We start from the raw sequence: 21,744 nt of genomic DNA, 5'->3' as shown, positions 1-21,744 counted from the left end.
CCTGGGCTCAGGCTCAAGACGAATTAGCCTGAGACTGCTTTCTATAGGCCCTGGGGCTCTCTGCCTGGGAAAGCAGGTCTTCCTGGAGGCACAGATTACCCCAGGGAGTCTATGATCCTGTCTCCCTAGCCTGTCAAGAAGGTAAAAGGAGCGATCTTTACTAAAGTGCTGACTCTGCCAGTCACCACACCTCTGCATTTAATCCTCATAGCCACACCCTGGAGCTGGGTTATTTATTCTCATTTTACAGATGAAGAAACTAAGGCTCAGAAGGGTGACCGTCCTTTAGGGTCAGATAGCCAGAAAGGTAATGGTGGAGCCAAGGCTTCAGCCTAGGTATGTGTGTGACAAAAGCTTGGTCTGTTTTCCTAAGTGGCAGCATCTGGCATATAGTAGGCATGAAAGTGAACTTTGAACAGTCCTTTCAACCACCTGCTTTCCCAGTGTCTCCAAGCACCTCCTCTGGGTCTAACCATGTGCTAGGAGTGAGGGGAGTATCCCCAGTAGGGACCAGGTGTCCTGAGAATCTGCTTGCTGTGCCACTAGTACAAGTCTCTTCTCCATCTGGGCCCCTGTGTTTTGTATGTGAAGTAAATTGGACAAAATCATGTCTCTGGATGCTCTGACATTCAGCAGCTCTGGGGTCCCAAGACCCTTGTCCTGAAGGACTGACTTCACAGATTCATGGGGGAGGCAGGAATTTAATTGCTTAAAGGTATCCATGCGCCAGCACAGAGCGCTAGAGTCCCGACTTCATGGTGATGTCGTGGAGATTTAGAGCTCAAATGTGTGGAGTATTTGGCATATGCTGGGTGTGTGGAAAGAAGATATTCACACAACAGCTATTCACACAGACTGCTGAGAGCTGAGATGGGGGAGCTCAGGAAGGGCAGGGGAGACCAGGGAACTTTCCAAAACGGGATGCACTTCTGTTGAGCTCTGAGGGCTCAGAGGGTTTGGAAGGTGTCAGGCCACCCTGACTGGATGGGTGAGGACATGTGCAGCACAGCAGCAAAGCATCGTGGGAGTATGAGGTAACGCCCAGGTGGAGAAATGAGCTCAGGCTGTGGGGGGCCCCCGAGACAGGTTCAAGCACTTCCATTTATTGAATGTCCACCAGGGGCCAGCGCTGCATTCAGTATTTGACAGTGGTTTTCACACTGTCAACTCCACCCCATAAAATTCTCCCCATTTTACAGATGCGGGAAAATCTAACTGCAAAGCCCTGTCTCTAACTGTTGCACTAGCTCAGGGGTTGGCAAATTACGGTCCAAGAGCCAGTAAGCTGTTTTTCTAAATAAAGTTTTATTGGAACACAGCCCCACTCATTTGTTTATATATTATCTATGGCTGCTTTTTATGGTCTGAGGTGAAGAGTCATGACAGTGGCTTGTATGGCCTGCAAAGCCTATAATATTTACTGTCTTGCCCTTTACAGGAAAAGTTTCCTGACAAGCTGGCTGAGTCAGGAGATCCAGTGTGAGTCTGAGCCCTACATTTGCTGAGTGATTTGAGCAAATCGTTTGCCCTTCTGCCCCTCACTCAGGTCTGCTCAGCCCCGCACAATTCTGCTCAACCCTAGTCCTGAGTGTTGTAGTGAAGCTTATAGGTGATGGCTGTACAATGTTTTGTAGACTCTACAGTACCCTGTCACCAGTTTGGTGCCTGATGGGCACTAAAAGTCTGCTCTGCTTGTCTGTGAATGAGGAGCAGCCATGTAGGCTGTCCTAGACCTGGCCGCTGGCTGCTCCTGGGACTGCAAGGAGGCAGCATCTGGGCCTGAGATGCTGAATGCATCATTGTCCCCCTCATGCAAACTTGGCCGGGCTCAGCCTACATTAAAATTCCTGTGGGGAGTCACCTTATATGTGGTACCGCTTTATAGCCAAGTCATTACGGTAATTTGCAAAGCTCTGTGGTGTATAACTGGAGACATTTGCTTCAGATTTGCTGGCTGTGACCTCATTCAGACTGCCAGGTCCTGAATTTGGTGACCCCTGAGCTTTGGGGGCTTGTCCTTTTGAGTTTGGTCTCACGGTCATCTAGACCTGACCTTCCTGGGGATAGAATGCTTCGTGTACAGGGCCCTGCATCCTGGCCCCATCCCAAGCTCAAGGATAAATGGAAGAGTCAATTGTCATTATTATCACCATTACTTTTCAAGTGCTTACTGTGAGCCAGGCACTGTGCCAAATGCATTGTGTTCATAATTTGTTCATTATTACTAGGACCTTGTGAAGTATGCGTTAGCACCATTTTACAGATAAGAAAACTGAGACTTGAAGAGGAAACTAAGCCAAACCCTAACCTAGCCCCAAAGGTACAAGCCCACTCTCTGTTATGGATTTGCTATGTGACCACGAGGTCCTTTCCCTCTCTGAGCCTCAATTTCTTCATCTATTAGTGAAATAGATGGTCAGTCTGTCCCAGCCCTGATGTGCTATGTTTTCTCACCAACTTGTAAAAATGAACACAGGACCCCGTTGCCCTCCAATCCTTTCCCAAATCTTTATTTACATGGGAAAAGCCAGCTCCAGGGTCTGGTCCCCTGTGGCAGAGTGGGAGACATGGCTACTGGGTGCAGCCTTTTCTCAGGGTATCCCCACCTGCCGCAGGCCAGCAGGGCTGTTCTGCCCCTCTCATTCCCCTGCTCCTCTTGAGAAAGACTCCATCCTTGCTCCCTGGAGATGGAGAGTGAGCAGGGGCGGGTCCTGTGCTGCACATGGCTACAGAGAGGCAAGACGCCAATAGACAGGAGAGCAGTGAGAGGTCTCCTGGCTGACTTGGGCTTAGGGCGGGCAGCAGTGACAGTACCCACATCTTCCCAGTAGTGGCAGCACCACTGGGAAACATATTACAGTCTTTGGTTTAATTTTCAGCTTTTGAGAAAGCAGGTGGTCCAGGGTGAGGTCTGGCATAGGCCCTGGGATACCTGCGTTGGGGCCCTGACTATGCCAGCAATTGGCACATGATCTTGGGCAGCTGCTTGCCAGCTCTGGTGCATATGTCCCCACACGGTGGGGAGGCCTGTGCTTTCATCCATGATCTGTAAAGTTTACACAAGACAACGTTAGAATGGGCCTGGAGCCGTGAGCAGTGCCAGACTGTGACCCAAAGGGGCTCCTTCCTTATTCCCTCTCAGAGCTGGCTTGCTTGTTTATTATAGGAAAACCTCTTAATGTATCCAGAAGAGAAGAAGCCAACAGGCCTGAATTATTAGAATAACGACTGTCTCTCCCCACATCTCAACTTGACCCCTGACTGCCTGTGTGACTTTGCATGAACCATCCCCTGAGCCTTTGTGTGCTCGTTTATGGATGGAGTGATCCTACCACCTGGCAGTGTTTAGGAGTCATTGTAGTGGTGGTACTTGGACTTCCCCAAAGGCCCCCCAACATGGTCTTCATTGGAGTCACAGGTGGAGATGCTTGTTTGGGGGCCCGCGGTGGTTCATCAGCTGGGTGCGAGGCAGCAGGACTGAACTTGGGCTTTGAAGTATGAGAGATCTGGGTGGGTCCACAAGTCAAACCTAAACACCTGGGCCCAGTCAAAGGCCTCTAATCTCTCTAAACCTCCACTTTTGTAGTCTAGAAAATGGCTGTACTGAGCCTGTCTCACAGGGATGGACACTGGAAAGTACTGAACGTGCCTGCTGCCTAGGAAGTGCCAGATGAGTAAGGGCTTGAGAAATGCTGGGCTCCCTAGCACCTTTCCAGGGACCCACCATCCATTGTTCCACACATCCTCCTAAGTGAAGGGGGGTGACTCCAAGGTCCCCAGTGGACCTGGTGGGTCCTTGAGGGAAGCTCAAAACTGCCTCCCCAACCCAAAGGCTGTGGAAGAAAGACCCTGCCGAACAGTCCTGTGTGATGATTAAGCTCTCTCTGCTCCAAATGTTATTAATGGTCATAAAATTATCCACAGTTTTCTGAGGCCCAGTCCCACAGCTTGCCTCAATGGGATAATAAAATCACACGCAGAAACAATGTGGAAAAGGCAAAGACCGCCAAGCAGAAACAGAGTTAAATGAGCAGCAGCCTGCTCTCATTAGCTCAGGCCATTCACATTTGTTACCAGGGATTTCTTTTTAATTAAAAAACAACCAAGTTATTAAACAATAAGCTTGTGAAGGGCTGGCCGAGCTGCAGCCAAAGCCAGAGGGGGTGAGTGTTCCTCACAGCAGGACACGGGCCCAGGCTCTGCCTGGGAAGGTGACACAGAGGGCAGCTTCTGAGCAAATGTTCACCGGAGCCCTCTCAAGTAGGCTTGCCTGTGCCTGGGAACCTGGAAACTCGTCTCAGCCCCTTCCCTGCCCTGGGACCTTGGGAGCGTTGCATTCTCATCTGCAAACTGTAAAGTGCTCGGCAGGTGCCTGCCTGATGCCTGTCCAGAGCTGTCGACACATGACGAATTAGCTCAGGGTGCCTGGCTTTGGGGGTGGGCTAGAATTAGGGTGAGGTTGGAGTTTTGGCTAAGAGGCCACTTTTTATTACATAGTGATTACAGTGTGGGGTTTGGACCTGGCAGGCCTGAGCCAGAGATCCAGCCCAGACTCTTACTAGCTGTGTGATCAAATCATTTAACTTCCCGAGCCTCTACATTCTCTTCTGTACAATGGGGATCATAATACCCACACCTCCCTCAGAGTCCAGTGGGGAGGCTCCACTGAGACGGTGGCGGCTGTGCCCGGGGCTGTGCACGGGGCTGTGCACACTGCTCAGAGAACAGAGCTCTGTGGCGCTCCTCATCCTTACATTAGGGATGTTCTGGTGGCAGTTCTTTTCTCAATACACAGGCCTATTAATAATATTTTATTACCTCTCTAGAGTAATATGTGCTTTTCAAAGTGCTATTTGACAATAAGAACAATTTCTACTCCTGGTGCTCCTACTAGGTGCCAGCACCGTGCTAAGGGCTCTGCCCCTCAGTGCTCAAAACCTCACAGCATCTCTGGAGAACTGGCGTGGCTCCCTCCATCTTACACCAGGGAGCTGAGGTTCAGCCTCGGGGAGGGTCAGCCCCAGGGAGGGACTTGTTCCACTCACAGGCTTGGTTTGGGGGCAGTAGAGGCTCACACTGAGGTTCATAGGGCCCCTAAACACATCCGTGTCCTTTCCTCCTTGCATAAGCTGGCCAGGTGACAGGGCAGAATTAGAAGTAGAATTTCCAGATCAACCTTCTTCACACTATAGATGAGAAAACTGAGGCACAGGGAGTAGAAGTAATTGAACAACCATGCCTAACATTTTTATTGCATGTGATGTACTTTTTCAAGGGCCCTCAATCTGCTGCCTCAGTTAGTCTTCCTAGAAACCCAGTAGCTGGGCCAGGCAGACAGATAGGCTATCAAAGAACCATGGAGGATAACTGTATACTGTATTTCTATGGTATAATGCAATTTGGAAAACAACAAAGATTGAGCTTTGATGGTAACAAGAACAGGTGCTGTTCGGTAAGCACCTGCTCCTTGACATATAATGTCACCCAACCTGCTGGACAGCCCAGCTCTAGACCACCAGCTCCAGCACATGGCCATGTGCCTTGTCAAATGAGCCTTAGGTGGTCAATGTGAGGATCGTAGATTCTAAGCCTCCCAGAGACAGGAGCTTGTCTTTCTAGTCCCCAAGTGCTTTCTGCCCCCGAGTAGTGTCTGGTACTATTGATCCTGCAGGTGATGATGGGAATTAAACAAGGTATCCTGTGCCTCAGGTAGCAGGGGTTCAGTTAGTGTTGGCTCAGGGGTGCTCTGTTTCATGCTATACCCAGTGACTGCCCTCTCCTTGCACCCCCTGCAGGCTGTCCCTACTTACTTTGTTTCCTCTTCCTGTCTTTCTCTGCCTAGTGAACGGGAGCTACGGCCACTGCACCCCAGGCTCGGAGAAGAGCCTGCTGGACCTGGACCTTGCCGAGGGCCTTGGCCCCACCTGTCGCCAGGGCCTGTTTCTCCCAGCAGGAACCCCACCACCCCGGGGCCACCCCCCAGCCTGTGACAGGCTGCTCCATTTTCCCCACCCCAGCAGGTATGTGCTCCATTCACACCATCAGCTGCCCCCTGTGGACACTCCCTAGAAACCAAGGGTCAAGGGCGCCAGACCTCACCTAGTTTACCTGGCTTGTGGGATACACAGGGAAACTGAGGCACAGAATTGCCAGAGACCAGCCAGAGCCCAGTAGCACAATGACGGCTGCCTGGTGTAGGCCTCACACCTCCTGCATTACAGGGCCTCATGAGAGACAAAGGTGGTGTTTTTGAGGCACATTTCCCTGCCGCAGCAGCAGCAACTGAGATGGGTTTTCACAGACGAAGAGGGAGATTTGGAGTGCGTTGGGGAAGGAAAACTCAGCTGAAGGTTCACACTGTCACACCCTGGACCACTCATAGAGCAGAGAGGGGTTCCTCCACCTGGGGCCGTCTCCTGCCCCGTGAAGCCATCGCCCCACTAAACCCTGCCAAGTAACCATCACATTCAGTGCTTGCACATTTCCAGTGATGTCCACCTCTGCAAAATGTTTCATTAGATTGCACGCTGGGCTGAAATCTGCCTCCTGTGGCTTCTCCCCATGCCTTTGTGTCCTCCGGTTTGCTGACAGGCGTAGGTCAACCACAGACAGGCCTCTGTACCTACCCCCTTATCCCCTAGGGCTCCTCACCCCACTGCTTGGGGCTGCTGACCTGAGGCCTGTTCACAGATCAGAGGTGCTAAAACTGGCCCAGCTGCCTGTTACAATTTACCCCTTTACCAACCATTTATCACCTTCTGTGAGCCAGGCACTGTAGGGTGCTGGGAGTGCCTTGGTGAAGGAGGCAGAGAGATCCCTGATGGAGCAATGGGAGCTCCACAGTGGGAGATATTACTAAATAGCTTTTTCTTCATGTGGAACATTTTTCTTTGAGAATTGAGGTTCCCTCTGGCCTTGATGTTAATGAGACCTCTGATTTTTGGAGTGTATTAGTCTGCTTGGCTGCCATGACAAAACACCACAGACTGAGTGGCTTCAACAATAGACGTTTATTTTCTCCCAGTTCTCTGAGCTGGAAGTCCAAGATCAAGATGTTAGAAGGTTTGATTTCTTCTGAGGTCTCTCTTGGCTCACAGACGGCTGCCTTCTCACTGTGTCCTCAAGTGGCCTTTTCTCTGTGTGCACACCCTTGGTGTCTCTTCCTCTTACAAGGACACCAGTCCTTTCAGATTAAGGCCCCACCCTCTGACCTTATTTAACCTTAATCACCTCCCTAAAGCCTCTGCCTCCAAATACAGTCACATTGAGGATTCAGGCTTCAACATACAAATTTTAGGGGGATATCAGTTCAGTACTGTCCAGTCATCCTTTTGGTTTCAAGCTGTGCATTGTTTAGCAACAGTCAAATGCATGTATCTCCTTGATTACTCACTGAGGCTCCCAGGAGTATCCATTTGGTCCAATGAAATTCTTTCTGTCAGGGTAGAAGCTATGCAAACCTAGGGAAAGCTAAGCAAGTGTTTTGCTTTTTGATAGAGACCATCAGAAGTATCACTTGTCATTTTGAATGTCATTTTGACAGTTTAGGGCACCGGAGAGTCTGTACGCAGAACCCTTTACCAGCATCAGTCTAAGTTGCTGCCACCGCTGCCACTGAGGTGGTTGAATCTGACCTGGCACTTTTAGACTTCCTCATTTTCCTAAAGAAAAAGAGAGCCCAGCCCCTATCCCACACCAGGCAGATCCTGCCCCTTCTCCCTCCCACTGGATTGCCTATGTTTGGGGACCCTCCTCTCTGTTCTTGCTGACCCCTCCTGATCTCTGGCACCTTGATCCACTGCCTGGGTTCCTGTGGCAGCCGCACCAGCCACCTTCTTTTCTCCAGACCAGCTTTCTAATACTAATAAAATAGCTCCCACTTTCTGAGTGAATGCTGCCTGTGCACATTCTCTCACTTAACCCACACAGTCCCAGGAGGCCCAGGTCCTACTGCTAAATAAGCGACCATCCTGGAATGCTTACTATTTGCCACGCCCCGGGCCAAGCACTTTATATGTGTTAACTCATTCAACTCACAACTGCCATAGGGTGGGGAAACTGAGGCCAGAGGGACCATAAGACTAGCTGGAGGTCACCCAGTGAGTGGTGAGGAGTTTTAAGAAACTTTAGCAATGTCCTGAATTTGTCATTTATGTGCTTAAAATGACTGCCCACCGCCACCATGCTCAGCAGAATGTATTGTTAACTGCAGCTCAAGTCCTAGCTCAGTGACTGGCTCTCTGGCTCAACCTTGGGTGAGATCATGACCCTCTCCGAGCCTCATTTCCTTACCTGTAAGATGAGGATGGAAACAGAGCATATAGGCCCCCAGTAGTGTTGGAGGGTGCCTGTGATTGGCACCCTGCCTGCCCAGCACTAGCCTCCTGGCCTTGCTCTGAATCTCCATATAGTTTTTTACCTTCACATCTTGGCCTCCAGAGCCCTGTGCTCTCTTCTGTGTGCCACAACCCTGCCCACCCCTTAGCAGAGTTGAGCATTCCCTCAGGGGGCTGGTCCTCTGCTTCCCCATTAAAAGGGGAGATTCTCAAGGGCAGGTACCTGCCTGGGCTTCAAACTGTCCTGAGTCTCCAGCATCACCCAGCACAGTGTGAAAAGTCTGTGAAGTGAGCTTGTTAACCCTCAGCCCAGACTGCAGCCCTTGAACCATCAGGTGTGTTGACCCCATGAGGTCTGACATCACTCTCTTCTGCCCTTGAGTCTCTGCTGGGGAAACATTGATTTTCCCAATTTTGACAGCTCCTTTTCAGGGTCCAGGATGATAGAGCACATTGAATCCTTGAGGCTCAGAACATTGAGGCTGCCGAGACACATAATGGTTATTAAATTAGATCATTTTACAGATTAGGAAGCGGGGGCCCTGGGCAGTAGAGTGTTGTGGGAAAATCCCAGGCTCTTATTTAAACAGATCCAGGTTCAAGTTCTTGCTCTATCACTGACTGCCTTTGACAGCTTGGGCAAGTTGCTTCAGTTTTCCTAAGTGTAAAACAGATGGTGGTCTCTCCCTTGAAGAATTTGGTCATGCACTCAGCAGATACCATGCATCATTCTGCTGTGTTCAGATTGTGTGAGACGGCCCTCGGGAAAGCACCTGGCTCATGGGATTGCTCCGTAGTTGTTTGCTCTGCCTAGGGACTCATGCTCACGATTTGTAGAGGTGTGATGGGAGTTGCCTTGGGTGCACATGGCTCAGTGGCAGAGGAGGGCCTGAACTCTGCTGCCTGGTCGCCCAGGGACAGCGAGGGCAAGTGGGGGCTGCCTCAGTGGCATTTGGAGCTATGGGACACCAGGACCAGAGCTACCCATTCCCCACCTTGTTATCATTAGAGATTTTGCTGTGGATTATTCTATTATTATTTGGGTGACTCGGTCACAGAAAGCTACAGCTGTTCTCCTCTCCTAGTGAGGGTTTCTTTAATCTGGCACTGCTTTTTTAAAGGGATTGCTTGAGACAAAGTGTTGCCTGGCTGCCCTTCCCTACCCATGCCTACCTCTGCCAGACCCAGGATTGCGACCATGTGAGGAGCAGCTAGCTGTGCTTTTATTTATTTTTTTTTAAGCTCCACGGTCACAACGTGAACATCAGATCTTTAAGCTACTTGGAGCTTTCTGCTGGCCATGGTGGATCCAGTATCCCCAACCCTGGAGACGAGGTTATGTGTTTGCTGTCTATCTCAAAATGCAAGCTCTTTTTGATTCCACTAACCGTTCTCTGGGCAGTAGAGTCCCTGGGTGGGAAGAGAGGTCCCTGGTGAGCTGGCCTGAGAATTGTTCAAGTGCTGCTGAGAAATAAACAGAAGAGTCCCTCCCCCGAGCCTTTACCCAGAGAGTGCTTCAGGTCAGTTCTACGCAGGAGAAAGGCACACAGGCAGGAGAAGGGGAGCCTGGGTTCCGGCCTCAGCCCTGTCTCTGCTCGTTGCTTGTGCCTGTGAGTGAGACATGTGCCCTCTTGTCCCCTTTCCCAGCCCTGTAGTGATGGGGTTGGAGGAGATGCTCTCTGAGAGCTCTGGGCTCTGGACTCTGAGCTTCCTTCTTTGTCCCTTCTGCTTCCCTCTACCTGTGACTGAAGCTGCTGATGCCACAGCTGCAGAGCCAGAGAGGGATGGGCTGGACTACAGGAAATGACGCTGGGAAACAGAGGGGTGGGATGACCCTACAGCCCCACAGCTTGGCTTCTGAGAGCCTGAGAACAGCAGCAGTAATAATGGCAGTAATAACAGCAGAAATGATGGCACCATTCACTCTGCCATCCTCTTTCCAGATGGCTGTCACAGCATCTGTCCTCTCACTTGATCCTGGCAGCCAACCTCTAAGGTCGAGGGGGTTGGTCCTCATTTCACAGGCAAGGTAACCCAGGCTCAGACAGGGTGAGGTCTGAAGACACACCGAGTGTCCTAGTCAGAGTGTAGGCGTGTAAGCAGGCTTCCTGTTCTGCCTAGCCAGCCAGTGGGGGCTTCTCTGACCCGAGGTCCAGTGTTAGCTTGCTGGTCTCTCTCCTTCTCAGAGTCCTCTGGTGCCCAACAGGCCCTGGTGTCTCTACCTGCGCTTACTTGCCCAAATTAAGGAGATACCCCTCTAGAAATGCATGTGCCATGTGCATGATGAAGTCACCACCTCAGCCAGCCCAGCCCTGCCCATCACACTGTCCCTACTCACAGAAGCAGAACCTGTTCTGATGTTGGGATGAGGAGAAAGGCCCAGAGCACCTTGTTCAGGTGTGCACAGCTGAACACAGGAAGTGGCTGAGCCTGGCCTTGCACCCAAGTCCTCTGCCTCCTCTGTGCTGTTCTGCCTGGCCTGCCTGCCCATGGCTTCTCCCCAAAGTTTTGTTTTGTGCAGTCACCATGTCGGGGCTTGAAATTCTGGGATATCCCCACCCAAGAAGCTTTTCCTCAGCTGTTCTTAGGCTGTGCCCTCACCAGGAGCGTGTTTCAAACCCCCCCTCCCCCACTGGTGCTCACAGTGTAAAAGACAGATTGCTTGGGGCAAAATGTCACACATTTAATGTTCCTAGAAATTATCAATGATTACAAAAGTTAATGAAGACTTAAGGGACATGTAAGCATAATTTTAAAAAACTGGACCTAGGTGTCCCTCCAAATGTCAGCCTCAGCCTTCTCCCTCCAGAAATCACTAGAAGGTCAGAGGGAGGGGGTCAGGGCAGACCCTAGGGAGGCCTTGGAGGCAGGGCGGGATGGCATCCAGGGCTGGGGGTGGGCTAGATTTGGTAAGGGGACGAAATGGTGCCTTTTCTGGCATCCCCCTCTTCAGATCTCTGCCTCTTTGAACCTCTCCCCAGCCCACTCCTCTTTCTCTCCCTCCTCCTTCTCCCCACACTCTTCCTTGTTTACCAGACAACAATATCTGCCCTCTTCCCTTTCCTTCCCTCCTCTCTTTCTTCCCCCCCCCCCGTGTCCCCTCTTCATCCTTCATCCCCCTCTTCCCTGCTCTGGGCTTCCCCAGCCCACAGCCTTCAGGTTCCTCGCCGTCCCCTGCCTGGGCTCACCCCCTGTGGAGTGCCTACCCTCTCATGGCCTCTCTGGCCACTGTCTTCCAGGTCACCCAGACCCCAAGCCACGTATATGAATGGCAGCCTCCCGGCCACACAGCACATCAAGCAGGAGTCCCTGCCTGTCTATCGGGCCATGATGGAAGCTCGGGCACCCCTGTCTGCCCACTGCCGGGCTCCACCGGCCACTGGCCCGCGCACAGACCTGGACCTCCCGGGCCGAGGCCTTGCCAACCCAGCACCTTCCTGCTACCTTCTAGGCAGTGAACCCAGCTCCGGCCTGGGCCCCCAACCTGAGGCCCACCTGCCCGAGGGCAGCCTGAAGCACTGCTGCCTCCTGGGCCTGCCCCCGACCTCCTCAGCCTCCTCCTCACCCCGTGCCTCCTCTGACATCACCTCCATCATCCGCTCCTCACAGACTGCTCTGGTCACCTGCATAAATGGACTCCGGAGCCCCCCTCTACCGGGAGATCTGGGGGCTCCCCCAAAGCGGGCACAGCCCGGCCCTGCAACCACTGAGAGTCACGAGGGCAGTTTGCAACTTGAATCCTGCCGGAAGGCAGGCTTCCTGAAGCAGGAGCCTGCGGACGAGTTCTCAGAGCTCTTCGGGCCTCACCATCCGTGCCTGCCGCCTCCTTACCCTTTGCCTCAGTTGCCATCAGGCCCTGGCCTTGGAGGCCTGGGGCTGGGCCTGTCAGGGAGGGTGGCTGGGCGGCAGGCTTGCCGTTGGGTGGACTGCTGTGCAGCCTACGAGCAGCAGGAGGAGCTGGTGCGGCACATCGAGAAGAGCCACATAGACCAGCGCAAGGGTGAGGACTTCACCTGCTTCTGGGCAGGCTGCGTGCGCCGCTACAAGCCCTTCAACGCCCGCTACAAGCTGCTCATCCACATGAGGGTGCACTCGGGCGAGAAGCCCAACAAGTGCATGGTGAGTTCCCACAGCCACCAGGCCATGTCCAGACGGACCCTGGCAGAGCAGTACCCACGTCACTGGCATACCTGGGCCTCCTTACCTGGGGGCTGGCTGAGATGCCCTGTGGTTGAGGAAAGAAGTAAGAATGCTATGGATGTGGCCACGGGTCAGGATGGTCAGTGCCCTCGCCACTGGGAGAGGTCCCCTCATACTTGCCATGTGCCCCAGCTCTCACCCCAAGGCATGGCCTGGTGTTGCACACACATGGTCAGGAGGTAACACTGGTGCTCTGAGGTCAAAGCAGGCCAGCCTTCTCTCTTACACGCACATGCTCGGTGTTCCTCTTGCTGATGGCCCAATGAGTTGTGGAGAACAGGCAGTCCTGCTGGGTCTTCACCTTCCCAGGGAGGCTCCCTGGGCCTCGTGGAGAAGCCCATAGGCTTGGCTGGCTTCCTGTAAGGGGCACTGGGTCCTCACAGGCATCCAGCTTGAGAGCTGTGGATCCCCAGGGCAGGCTTTGGGGTATGACTAAGGGTTAACAGATAAGGCCCTGGATAGAACCTACAGTGTTCTAGGCATCTGAGCCTCTGGCCATTCTGACTGGCTATTTCTGTGTTTGCTGTCACTGTGGTGGAAATCCGTATCAGAGGAAGGTAGACTTAGTCCCTGATATCTTCATCTGAGTCACCGTGCCTACCACCAAAGCCCAGCCAGCCCACTAGGAGAGGTGCCTGCCTGCAGTAGAAGGGCTGGTGGAGCCACCAGAGCCCACCCATTGGGACATTGATGAGGCAGAGGAAGAAAGCAGTACATCTGGTCTACAGGCGAGTGTCTGGTCTATAGTCAAGGTTGAGTTCCTCCACACTTGTGTGCTGTCACTGTCACTGGGCCCTGACTCATGGAACGCTCAGTCTAGGGAGGAGTATAGTGGGAACAGGGGCATACATTTGTCCCTGCTCAAAGCCCAGGGCAGCATTTGTAGGAACCAGGGAAGAGGCCGAACGCATCGGCAACTGGCAGCATAAACTCTATCCTGCTGGGACCAGGTAGTCACCCTTTTGCCTCCATCTGCTTTTGTTGCTCTGAACTGGGCATCTACTCATCTAACCTTTTTAGCTTCAAGAAGGCTGGGTCTTGAGGATGAGAAGGAGCTCACTTTATAGACAAGTGAGGCACAGTGAACAATCTGTGGTTGGTGTGCTGGTGTTGTGGGGAGAGGCTGGAGTGAGCAGGCTGAGAATTTGTGTTTATCACATGCCTTTGGCCCAGGAGTGTGCTACAGGGAGAGCTGGTGGCTGGGCCACTTTCTGGGGATGCCCCAGTTCACTTAGGGTGTCATGACACATGGCTTGCTGAAAGGCATGCCCTTGCTTGGGAGAAGATGACCAATAGATATTGCAGGCCAGGGCTGCTGGAGGACAGAGGGCCCCTGTCTCTCTCTGAGACCTTGGAGCTGCCAGCTGCTGAACTACAGTTCTCTTTGTCTTCTTTCCTGTGGGTGATCTCAGTGGTGTCTGTGGGGGCCTACATGGTGGCTACATAGCCTGATCCCTGGTGTTGTGTGGTCTGTGTCCTTCTCACACTAGGGCTTCCTGTGTGGGATCACAGTATCCAGGAGCGTCCGTGTTGTACATGAGGCCTTTGGAGATGACTGAGGCTCTCACTGCCCATTTTCCAGTTTGGTAAATAGAGGACCAGCAAGTGGGTCACAGAAACCCAGATTACTCAGTGTAGTCTTAGGATTTTTCTCTCAAGTTCTTTCTCCTGGGCCAGCCTGCTAGGCTCTCATTTGATTCAGCAGATTCCACAGAACATACCAGCTTACAACTGGCTCATGCCTGACTCTGGGGACCCAGATTCAGACCTGCCAAAGTCCTTGCCCTGGGGGCACGCACAGTCAGGGATGGGTGGGAGATATGTGAAGAGTTCTGGGATGGAGTCTACATAGACTCAAGGAGGAGAGGCCCAGAAGGGCTTCAAGGAGGAGGTGATGTTAAAGCTGTGTCTGTACTCACCCTTTTAATCTTCACAAGAATCCTGTAAAACGAACAGTTTTTATAGAAGAAGAAACAACAGTTCAGTGAGTTCCAGCTGGCATTCCACTTCCTACTATAAGAATACTTCATCTTGCCTCTTTGGGAGGTGAGGGAAATGGTGAGAATACCGGTAAGCAGCTGCTGAGTGCTGACCACATGCAGGGACTGTCCTAAACAATAACTCTGTGTGGTCCTCACAACTATCTTATGGGGTAGATACGATCAGAACCCCCATTGTACAGATGAGGAAACTGAGGCTCAGAGAGATTGAATAATTTTACCCAGGCCACACAGCTAGAGGTAGACAATAACAACAATAATAGAGGCTAGCAATCATGCTAGTAATGATAGTAACAACAATAAATAAATATAACCTGACCGAGGTTATACAGTTAGCAACCATTGGAGTGGAATCTGAACCCACATCTTTCTAAACTGAAGCTCTTTTTCATGTAGATTTTCTTCTGTCCACCTGATTATTCTTTGGAGTCGTAGGGCCAGCCCCACTAGGTCCCGCCATCTGGAGATGGTAGCAGAGGTCTCCTCTGAGCTCCTCCCTGCCCACTGCAGGACTGCTCCGCCTTCCTGAGATGCTGGCGCAGCAGGCAACCCGTGGGAAGGGAGGTCTCCAGCCTGCACCCAGATAAATAAAATCACCCTTCCCTGTAAAATTATTAATTTCTCATGACAGGCCTCTGCTACCATGTGCTGTAATAGACAAAGGAATTTTGGACCCAGAGCCTCTGGAGAACAGGAAATAGATGAGACACTTTGATTGAAGAGTAAATGGCCCACTAAAATAGCAGTTAATCCTTTTATTATCTTTCCAGCAGCCGTTTCCACAGTTCTTTCATGAGGTAAGCCTTCCCCACCCCATCCAACTGTAACACTCCCCTCCTTGCAGCTGGTTTACATTTAACCTAAGTGTGAAGCTCTGCTCCCGCACCAGGCGGGCCTTGAGGTGTCTGGAGGAGCCCCGCTCCCCTCTGCCCAGGCCTCTTAGTCTTCAGGCCAGGCCTGGGAGCAGGACCCACCTTGATGGCCCCCAGGGTCGACCACACCATTCATCCCCCACCCTGCCCTCTCCCTGGCTGTCCACGCCATCCAGAGGAAGCCCCCTAATCTCTTTTCAATATCCTGTTATGTTTTTTAAGCTGTCCGAGTTGTCTTAGCCTTATTAAATTTGGAGTTTCATCTGTGTTACGAGAGCAAGGTTACGTCCAACCCAAATACTACTGCGACGCCTCAAAGACGTTAACTTTGAAAAGATTAATTTCTTGCTTTCTTAGGTTGGCTGTCCCAGACAGTTGGAATTCTGATTGTCTGAGACTGCAGAAATTAGCAGACTGTGTAGCGTGCTTTCCTCAACATCAAGAAAAAGAGAGGCGGAGTGCAAAGGAAAACCTCTCATAGCCTTGGGTTTTATAAGAAATAATAATGACAATAGTCCCTGACTTTTGTGAAGGGCTATTGCCAAAGCTATGAGTGCAGTGTGGAAACCATGTAGAGATAGGTGAAAACGCCAGGTCTGGAGTCACAAGACCTAGGTTCCTTTCTGGCCCTGCCACTTACCAGCTCTGTGACCTTGGGCAGGTGGCCTTTCTGAACTGAAGCACACTTGGTTATAAAATGGGGCAATAATAGTACCTGCCTTTCAGGATTATTGTTTTAAGAGTAAATGAGATGACCTAGGGAAATGCTTATTAGCTAATCCTCTCTTCCCGCATTACACAGATCATCCCAGTAGATTTGTATGGTAGCCCTAGGAGTTAGAAGAGGATCATTTATGGCTTTTTTACAAATGAGGAAATTGAGTGGCAGTCAGTGGTGGAGCCTGGACGGAGGTTGGCTAATTCCAGCAGCATCTGCTGTTGGTGAGGTGTGTAGGGCTGTCACACATGCCACTGGCCTTGTTGTCAGGTGTCTACCAGTGATGCAGAGCGCCTCTTCTGTGCCAGAGGGTCTGTCCAGGGTAGCTGGAACAGAAGAGGGTTCTGGTCTATGGCCTTCTAGTCCCGATACACAGCTAGATCCTCCAGGCTGGACTTCCATCCTGCCCGGGTTCCCCTGGCAGCTGCAGTCACACTGCTCACTGGTTCCCATCCCTCTCTGTTACTTGTCACTCTGCCTCTAGTGCCATTGGACCTGGGGCCAGAAAAATGCATCCAACCAAAAGCTGAGCATTATTGATTAGCCTTAACCAGCCAGGATACTTGGAATACCATCCACCTGACGGGACCTCGTGGAGGGGCCTTGCTCATCTCCCCATGGGCCAGCCCAAGCCAAACTTACTCTCATTTCCCATAATTCTGGAGCTTCTAGCTTCCTCTGTTCACTCTGCCTCAGCCCCACCCTTCCCCACCCTTCCCCACCCTGCCCTGAGAAACAAAATCCTGGGTGCTGGGAGGGGTGGGAGGAGGTAGAGAGGGTTCCTGTTTATTGAGGTTGAGAGACTCTTATATTCCATCTCAGTGTTGTCTGTTCCACATTCCATCTTCAGAACAGAACTGGTCAAACCTCTGGGGCCCCCGCGAGGCTAAATTATTTCCCAGGGTCACACAGTCTGCCACTTGGCAGGGGATAGATACTGACCATGCCTACCCAGCCAGGCTGTGAGCTGAGTCAGAGAGGGGCTTGACTGGCAGTCTGGGATCATATCTCATGGGAAGTCCTGTGAGAGGAGAGAACTAGTATATCCTGAGACATACTCTGCCCATCCATGAGTTATGCCCATTTTACAGAAGAGACAAAATGGCCTATTCTGTATTCCCTGGCTCAGCTGCCTGGACCATTCCACAGGCTATGCTGCCTTTCACCTACTCACCTTTTCCCAGCCTCTTTCTTTTGAAAATTAGAGTCCTCTGCACTTTTCTAATCACAGAGAGCAAATCCCTGGCCATCTGCTCCTTCCCTGCCCCTCATGGCCAGAGGCCAGCCTTGTGGGTTGGGATTATCTCTAGGCCAGCAGCCAACCCTGATGCACCTCAACATCTTAGGCTCAATCCTGGGAATTATTTGGGAGCCTGAAATATCTGAGCAGGCAGATCTACCAGGGAAGAAAGATCCTGTGAGGTGGTAAGGGACTGGGGAGCACACAGCAAATGGGCTTCTGTGGGCAGGGAGTTTCCTGAAAGGGCTGATAACCAGCAAGTGGGGCCGATTACACCCAGAAAGTGATGTAAAGGATGGAAGGATCTTCCTGAAACACTTGCTTCACCCAAGGGACAGGCTGCCCTGTGTGTGGGGCCTTCTGCTGGCAGCTGGGGGTCCAGAGACAAGATGATGTGATACGAGACTTCTGGCACCAAAGGAAGGACGCTGCCCTTGAATCTTGTGATTTATTGCTGGATGATGGAGGGAGGGAGGGGAGACAGGAGCTGAGGATTTGAGGCAAAGTTGGTTAAGGGGGACAGGAACATTATTGAAAACCTAAAACACTTGCTGGGTGTTTTTCAGTTTATATAGGGCTTCCCCTCAGGACATTCATGAAGACTAGGATTATTATCCCCATTTTACAGATGGGGAAAGGGATGTCCATTTCATGTTCAAGTTCAAGCCCAAGTATATCATAGGTCAGATTTGAACCCAGGTCTCAGCTTTACTCCAGAGACTGTGTATCCACCAAGATCCAAGCCTCTTTACAGGCAGAGAATCATCAGTCTGCTTACAAATATTGAGAGATTATCCAGAGCTGAAATCCACTGAGCAAGTCGTTTCCCCGCATGCCAGGCCCTGGGGCTCCTGGCTTCCTCTTTTTGCTTTGCCACAATGCTCACTCCTCCTGGGAAACAAAACCCTGGGAGATGAGAAGGGTGGGGAAGGAGGGGGAGTTGGGGTCACAGAAGGGAATCAAAGCCCCTGTCTGGCCTCAGGAAGGCCTGGTGGAGCAGGGAAATTGCTAGACATTTGCATTTAACTAGTTTTCCCAAACCAGTGCTCCAGTCACCCTGAGGGCCTGTTGCAGGTCCCCTGTCCTACTGACAGGACATGTCTTTGTTTTGTCTTAGAGGAGAGAGTGCTCATGGGATGAGGAATAAGACATTTTTCATGTTAAAAATAAATAAGCCACCTGAAAACAAGCTTTCTTTGTGGAGGCTGGGGTTTCTGGAGAGATTAAAAAACTGCAAAGTGGAACATGGTTTAAAACCCCTGGAGAAGCCTGCTGTAAATGAGCCTGGAGAGGCCAAGCTGGTCCAACCAGTTCAGGTTGTCTGTCAGGTCCACATCTTTGGAAATGGGGGTCTGAATCTCGCCTCATTCCAGGGAGGAAGGGTCTGGGTAGGAAAACCTTTCTGGGCAAACTCAGCCTTCAAGTTGGCATCCAGATGTGCCTCGTTAACAGCCCCTCTGGGGTCCCTCCTAGGATCACGTCAGGTCTCATGTCTACTCATTATTAGACGGGCAAGCTGAAGCCCAGAGAGGTGGCGTCAGTGGCCCCTGTCACCCAGGGAGTTAACAGTAGCCCTGGAATGCCTGTTTTATTTCTCCCTGCCCCAGGCTTCCTCTCCTCCCGGACTGCTGGAGAGTCGTTGCACACTCAAGCTTCTTTCACTCCTCTGGGCCTTGGCTTTTGCTGGTCCCTTTGACTGGAATGCCTTCCCAGAACAGGAAATTCCCAACTGTCCTTCACAACCCAGTCCAGCATCACCCTCCTTTGCTCCCCTTTTCTCTGTGTCCCCCTTTCTCTGAGTCTTTCAGAATGTGTTGCCCCATGTATAGAAGTATTTCCCGGTGTGGTTGAATGTCTTGGGGACCACATGCTCTTTGACACCTGGCCTGGCCTTGGAGACACAGAAGCTGAGCCTACTCCCTCACAGAGGCTCTGGTGAGCATCCAACCCCTCTGCTCCAAGGCTGTGTAAGGTTGCCTGGATACTATCCTCCAAAGCAGCTTCCTATGAAGTCACATGATTAGAGGGACCTGAAAGGTGGTCTTGTCCACTCCTTAATCTGGTGCTTGAAGTTTTTCTGCAAAAAAAGCCTTCCCTTGAAACCTGGCTTTGCTATCTATCAGCCTGTGACTGTGTGCAAGTAACTTGATTTATGCAAGCTTCTGTCGCTTCTGTCTTCTTCCCTGTAATGTGGACGGAATGGAACTGTGATCAGACTTCCATGAGATACTATACATGAGGTGCTTACGCAGTGCCTGGTATACAGTAAGAGCACAACGAATGGATCTGACTGTTCTGAGCAGTTTGCATTAGGAAAGGAGAAAAGGGAGAGTCTAAAATGGATAGTGGCCATGTGGTAGCCAATGTCCCCAAAGGAACAGAAAAGACTGTCGTTAAGTCCCAGCTCTGCCACAGACAGGCTATGTGACCTTGGAGGGGACTTGGCTGTCCTGAGCCTCAGTTTCCTGAGCTGTGAAATGGGATAGTGCCTAGCACCCTGAGTTGGGGTGCCTTTTGCCCCTTATTTTTAAAAGTCAAACTCAGGCTTTTTGAAGCTCCAGCCTTATGATTAGGTCAGAGCCCTGAGGGTCCCTCTTGTCAGTGTACAGAGAGGAAAACTGAACACCAAGATGGAAATGACACTGGGGAAGGGCAGAAGAACTGGAGACAGATAGAGCTGGGGACTCGTCCCAGCTCTCCTGCTCACTAGCTATGCAATCTTGGACAAGTCACTTCCCTCCCGGGTCTCAGTGTATGTATCTAGAGGATGGGGCTTGTGCTGCTCACTCCACAAGAGTCTCTGTAAGGTGTGGAGGGGTTGGGATCTGCGAACTGCAGAGTGCTCCTTAGAGGGGTTCAAGTTCAGTTCCCAACTACCAGTCCACTGCTCGTTCCTCAGAGGGCAGAGTCACCCTCTCAGGCATGTTCCTCCCAGATGGGTTCCCCATCAGGCATGTAACCTGTTAGCCACAGGCTCCCCCGAATGCAGTTTCTGGTCTTCAGGCCGCTGCCTGCAGCTCTCCTGCCCTCTCCTCCTTCCCTGCCACACAGCCCACCCCTACCCCACCCCCACCCTCACACTCCCACCTCCATCCTTCACCCCACCCTATTCCCATTCACCTTCTGATCCCCACTCCTACCTCATCTCCCTTCCCCCCATATTTAAATTATGAGCCAGGGTGGATCAATAGCCAAGCACATAGGATAACCACTGGGTTTCAAATCCCTTGTCTGCTCCTTAATAAGCTGAGATCCAGTGAGATCCAAATGAGATTCAAATAAGTCACAAGGCCTCTCTGAGCCTCAGTGTCCTGTCTGTGTAAAGGGGGCAGTGTCGTGAGAATTAAATGAGATCATGTATATGGAGCATTTACCTCATGGCTGGCAAATACTTGGTGCTTGAAAACAGGAGCCCTTGTTCTTTTTTTTTTTTTTTTTTTTAAGTCATCAGACCAGAGATGAGAATTCCTGGGAGCACCACACTTAGGGAATGCTGGCCAAGTTTTGTGAACGCTGCTTTATGGAATATTAAGAAATTAAGGATAAAAACACAAACCTCTGAATTGAATTTAAAATAATAAAAGAGGGGGAAAAGCTTTTGAATTAAATATAAATGGAATTGAAATGATTTTCTTACTGGAATGAGAAAGTCAGATAAAATCAATAGTGACTCTAAGAAAGTGTCCAGACCATGTTTTCTAAGAGGAACATCCTGGAAATGGTAAACTTCATGATGAGAATTAATAGGCTCTATCTCTGCTGATGGCAGATGGGTTAGCTGAGCCAACTTCATGTGCCTCATGTGGACGCTGCAGTGGCAGACCTCAGTGTCCTGGCCTCATCTGTTAAGTGCGTGACATGTCCAGTGACCCCTGTGGCCTCAGTCACCCAGAACCTGTGTCCCTCTCCCCTCAGGAGACAACCTCGAGCTCATCTGTATTGCCTCCCCCTCCCTGCTGCCAACTTTTCAATACAGATTTATTGACACATGCTGTGCCAGTTTTGATGCTAGAAGCAGGGGGTGGGTGCAGCATCAAATGAGGAAGGATCTGGTGGCCAGGGCATTAGCCCAATGCTATGGAGACAGAGGAGGGAATAGACTTTCCCTAGGAGGTCATCAGAGCGGAGCTTTGAGGGGAAGGTAGAAGCTTTTTACGTGCAGAACACAAGGAAAGATTTCAAAGAAAGGGAATAGCATATGTAAAACTTTTTGAGATGTGACAATGTTGATCCATGGGAGGAGCATAAGTGTCCTCTTGTGCTTGGAGTGCATTGCATGCATGGGAGCTGGGAACAGAAATGACAGTTGGAATTGGACCTTAAAGGGCCTCGAAGTCCATCCAGTCGGAGGAGCTTGGACTCTATCCTGAGGTCAGTG

The 21,744-nt window shown here is 51.3% G+C and overlaps 1 protein-coding gene across 3 annotated transcripts in view; it reads left to right on the top strand.

Moving 5' to 3' along the window:
- GLIS1 (GLIS family zinc finger 1) overlaps nt 1–21,744 on the top strand; it is a 210,791-nt gene that overhangs the window by 119,845 nt on the left and 69,202 nt on the right. For 2 of the 3 annotated variants that reach the window (XM_054572456.1, XM_054572450.1), the window contains exons 2-3: nt 5,843–6,020; nt 11,576–12,455. In XM_054572456.1, coding sequence (XP_054428431.1) covers nt 5,843–6,020; nt 11,576–12,455 — 1,058 coding nt within the window. Of the gene's footprint in view, nt 1–5,842; nt 6,021–11,575; nt 12,456–15,309; nt 15,334–21,744 lie in introns of all 3 variants that reach the window. The other variant, XM_054572443.1, reaches the window with a different exon arrangement.

The sequence above is a fragment of the Pteronotus mesoamericanus genome, unplaced genomic scaffold, assembly GCF_021234165.1.
Source record: "Pteronotus mesoamericanus isolate MK-2021 breed Mesoamerican mustached bat unplaced genomic scaffold, CSHL_Meso_final contig_105, whole genome shotgun sequence".
Lineage (NCBI taxonomy): Eukaryota > Metazoa > Chordata > Mammalia > Chiroptera > Mormoopidae > Pteronotus > Pteronotus mesoamericanus.
The sequence above is the reverse complement of the archived record's forward strand: the minus strand, read 5'-3'. Positions and strand labels throughout refer to the sequence as shown.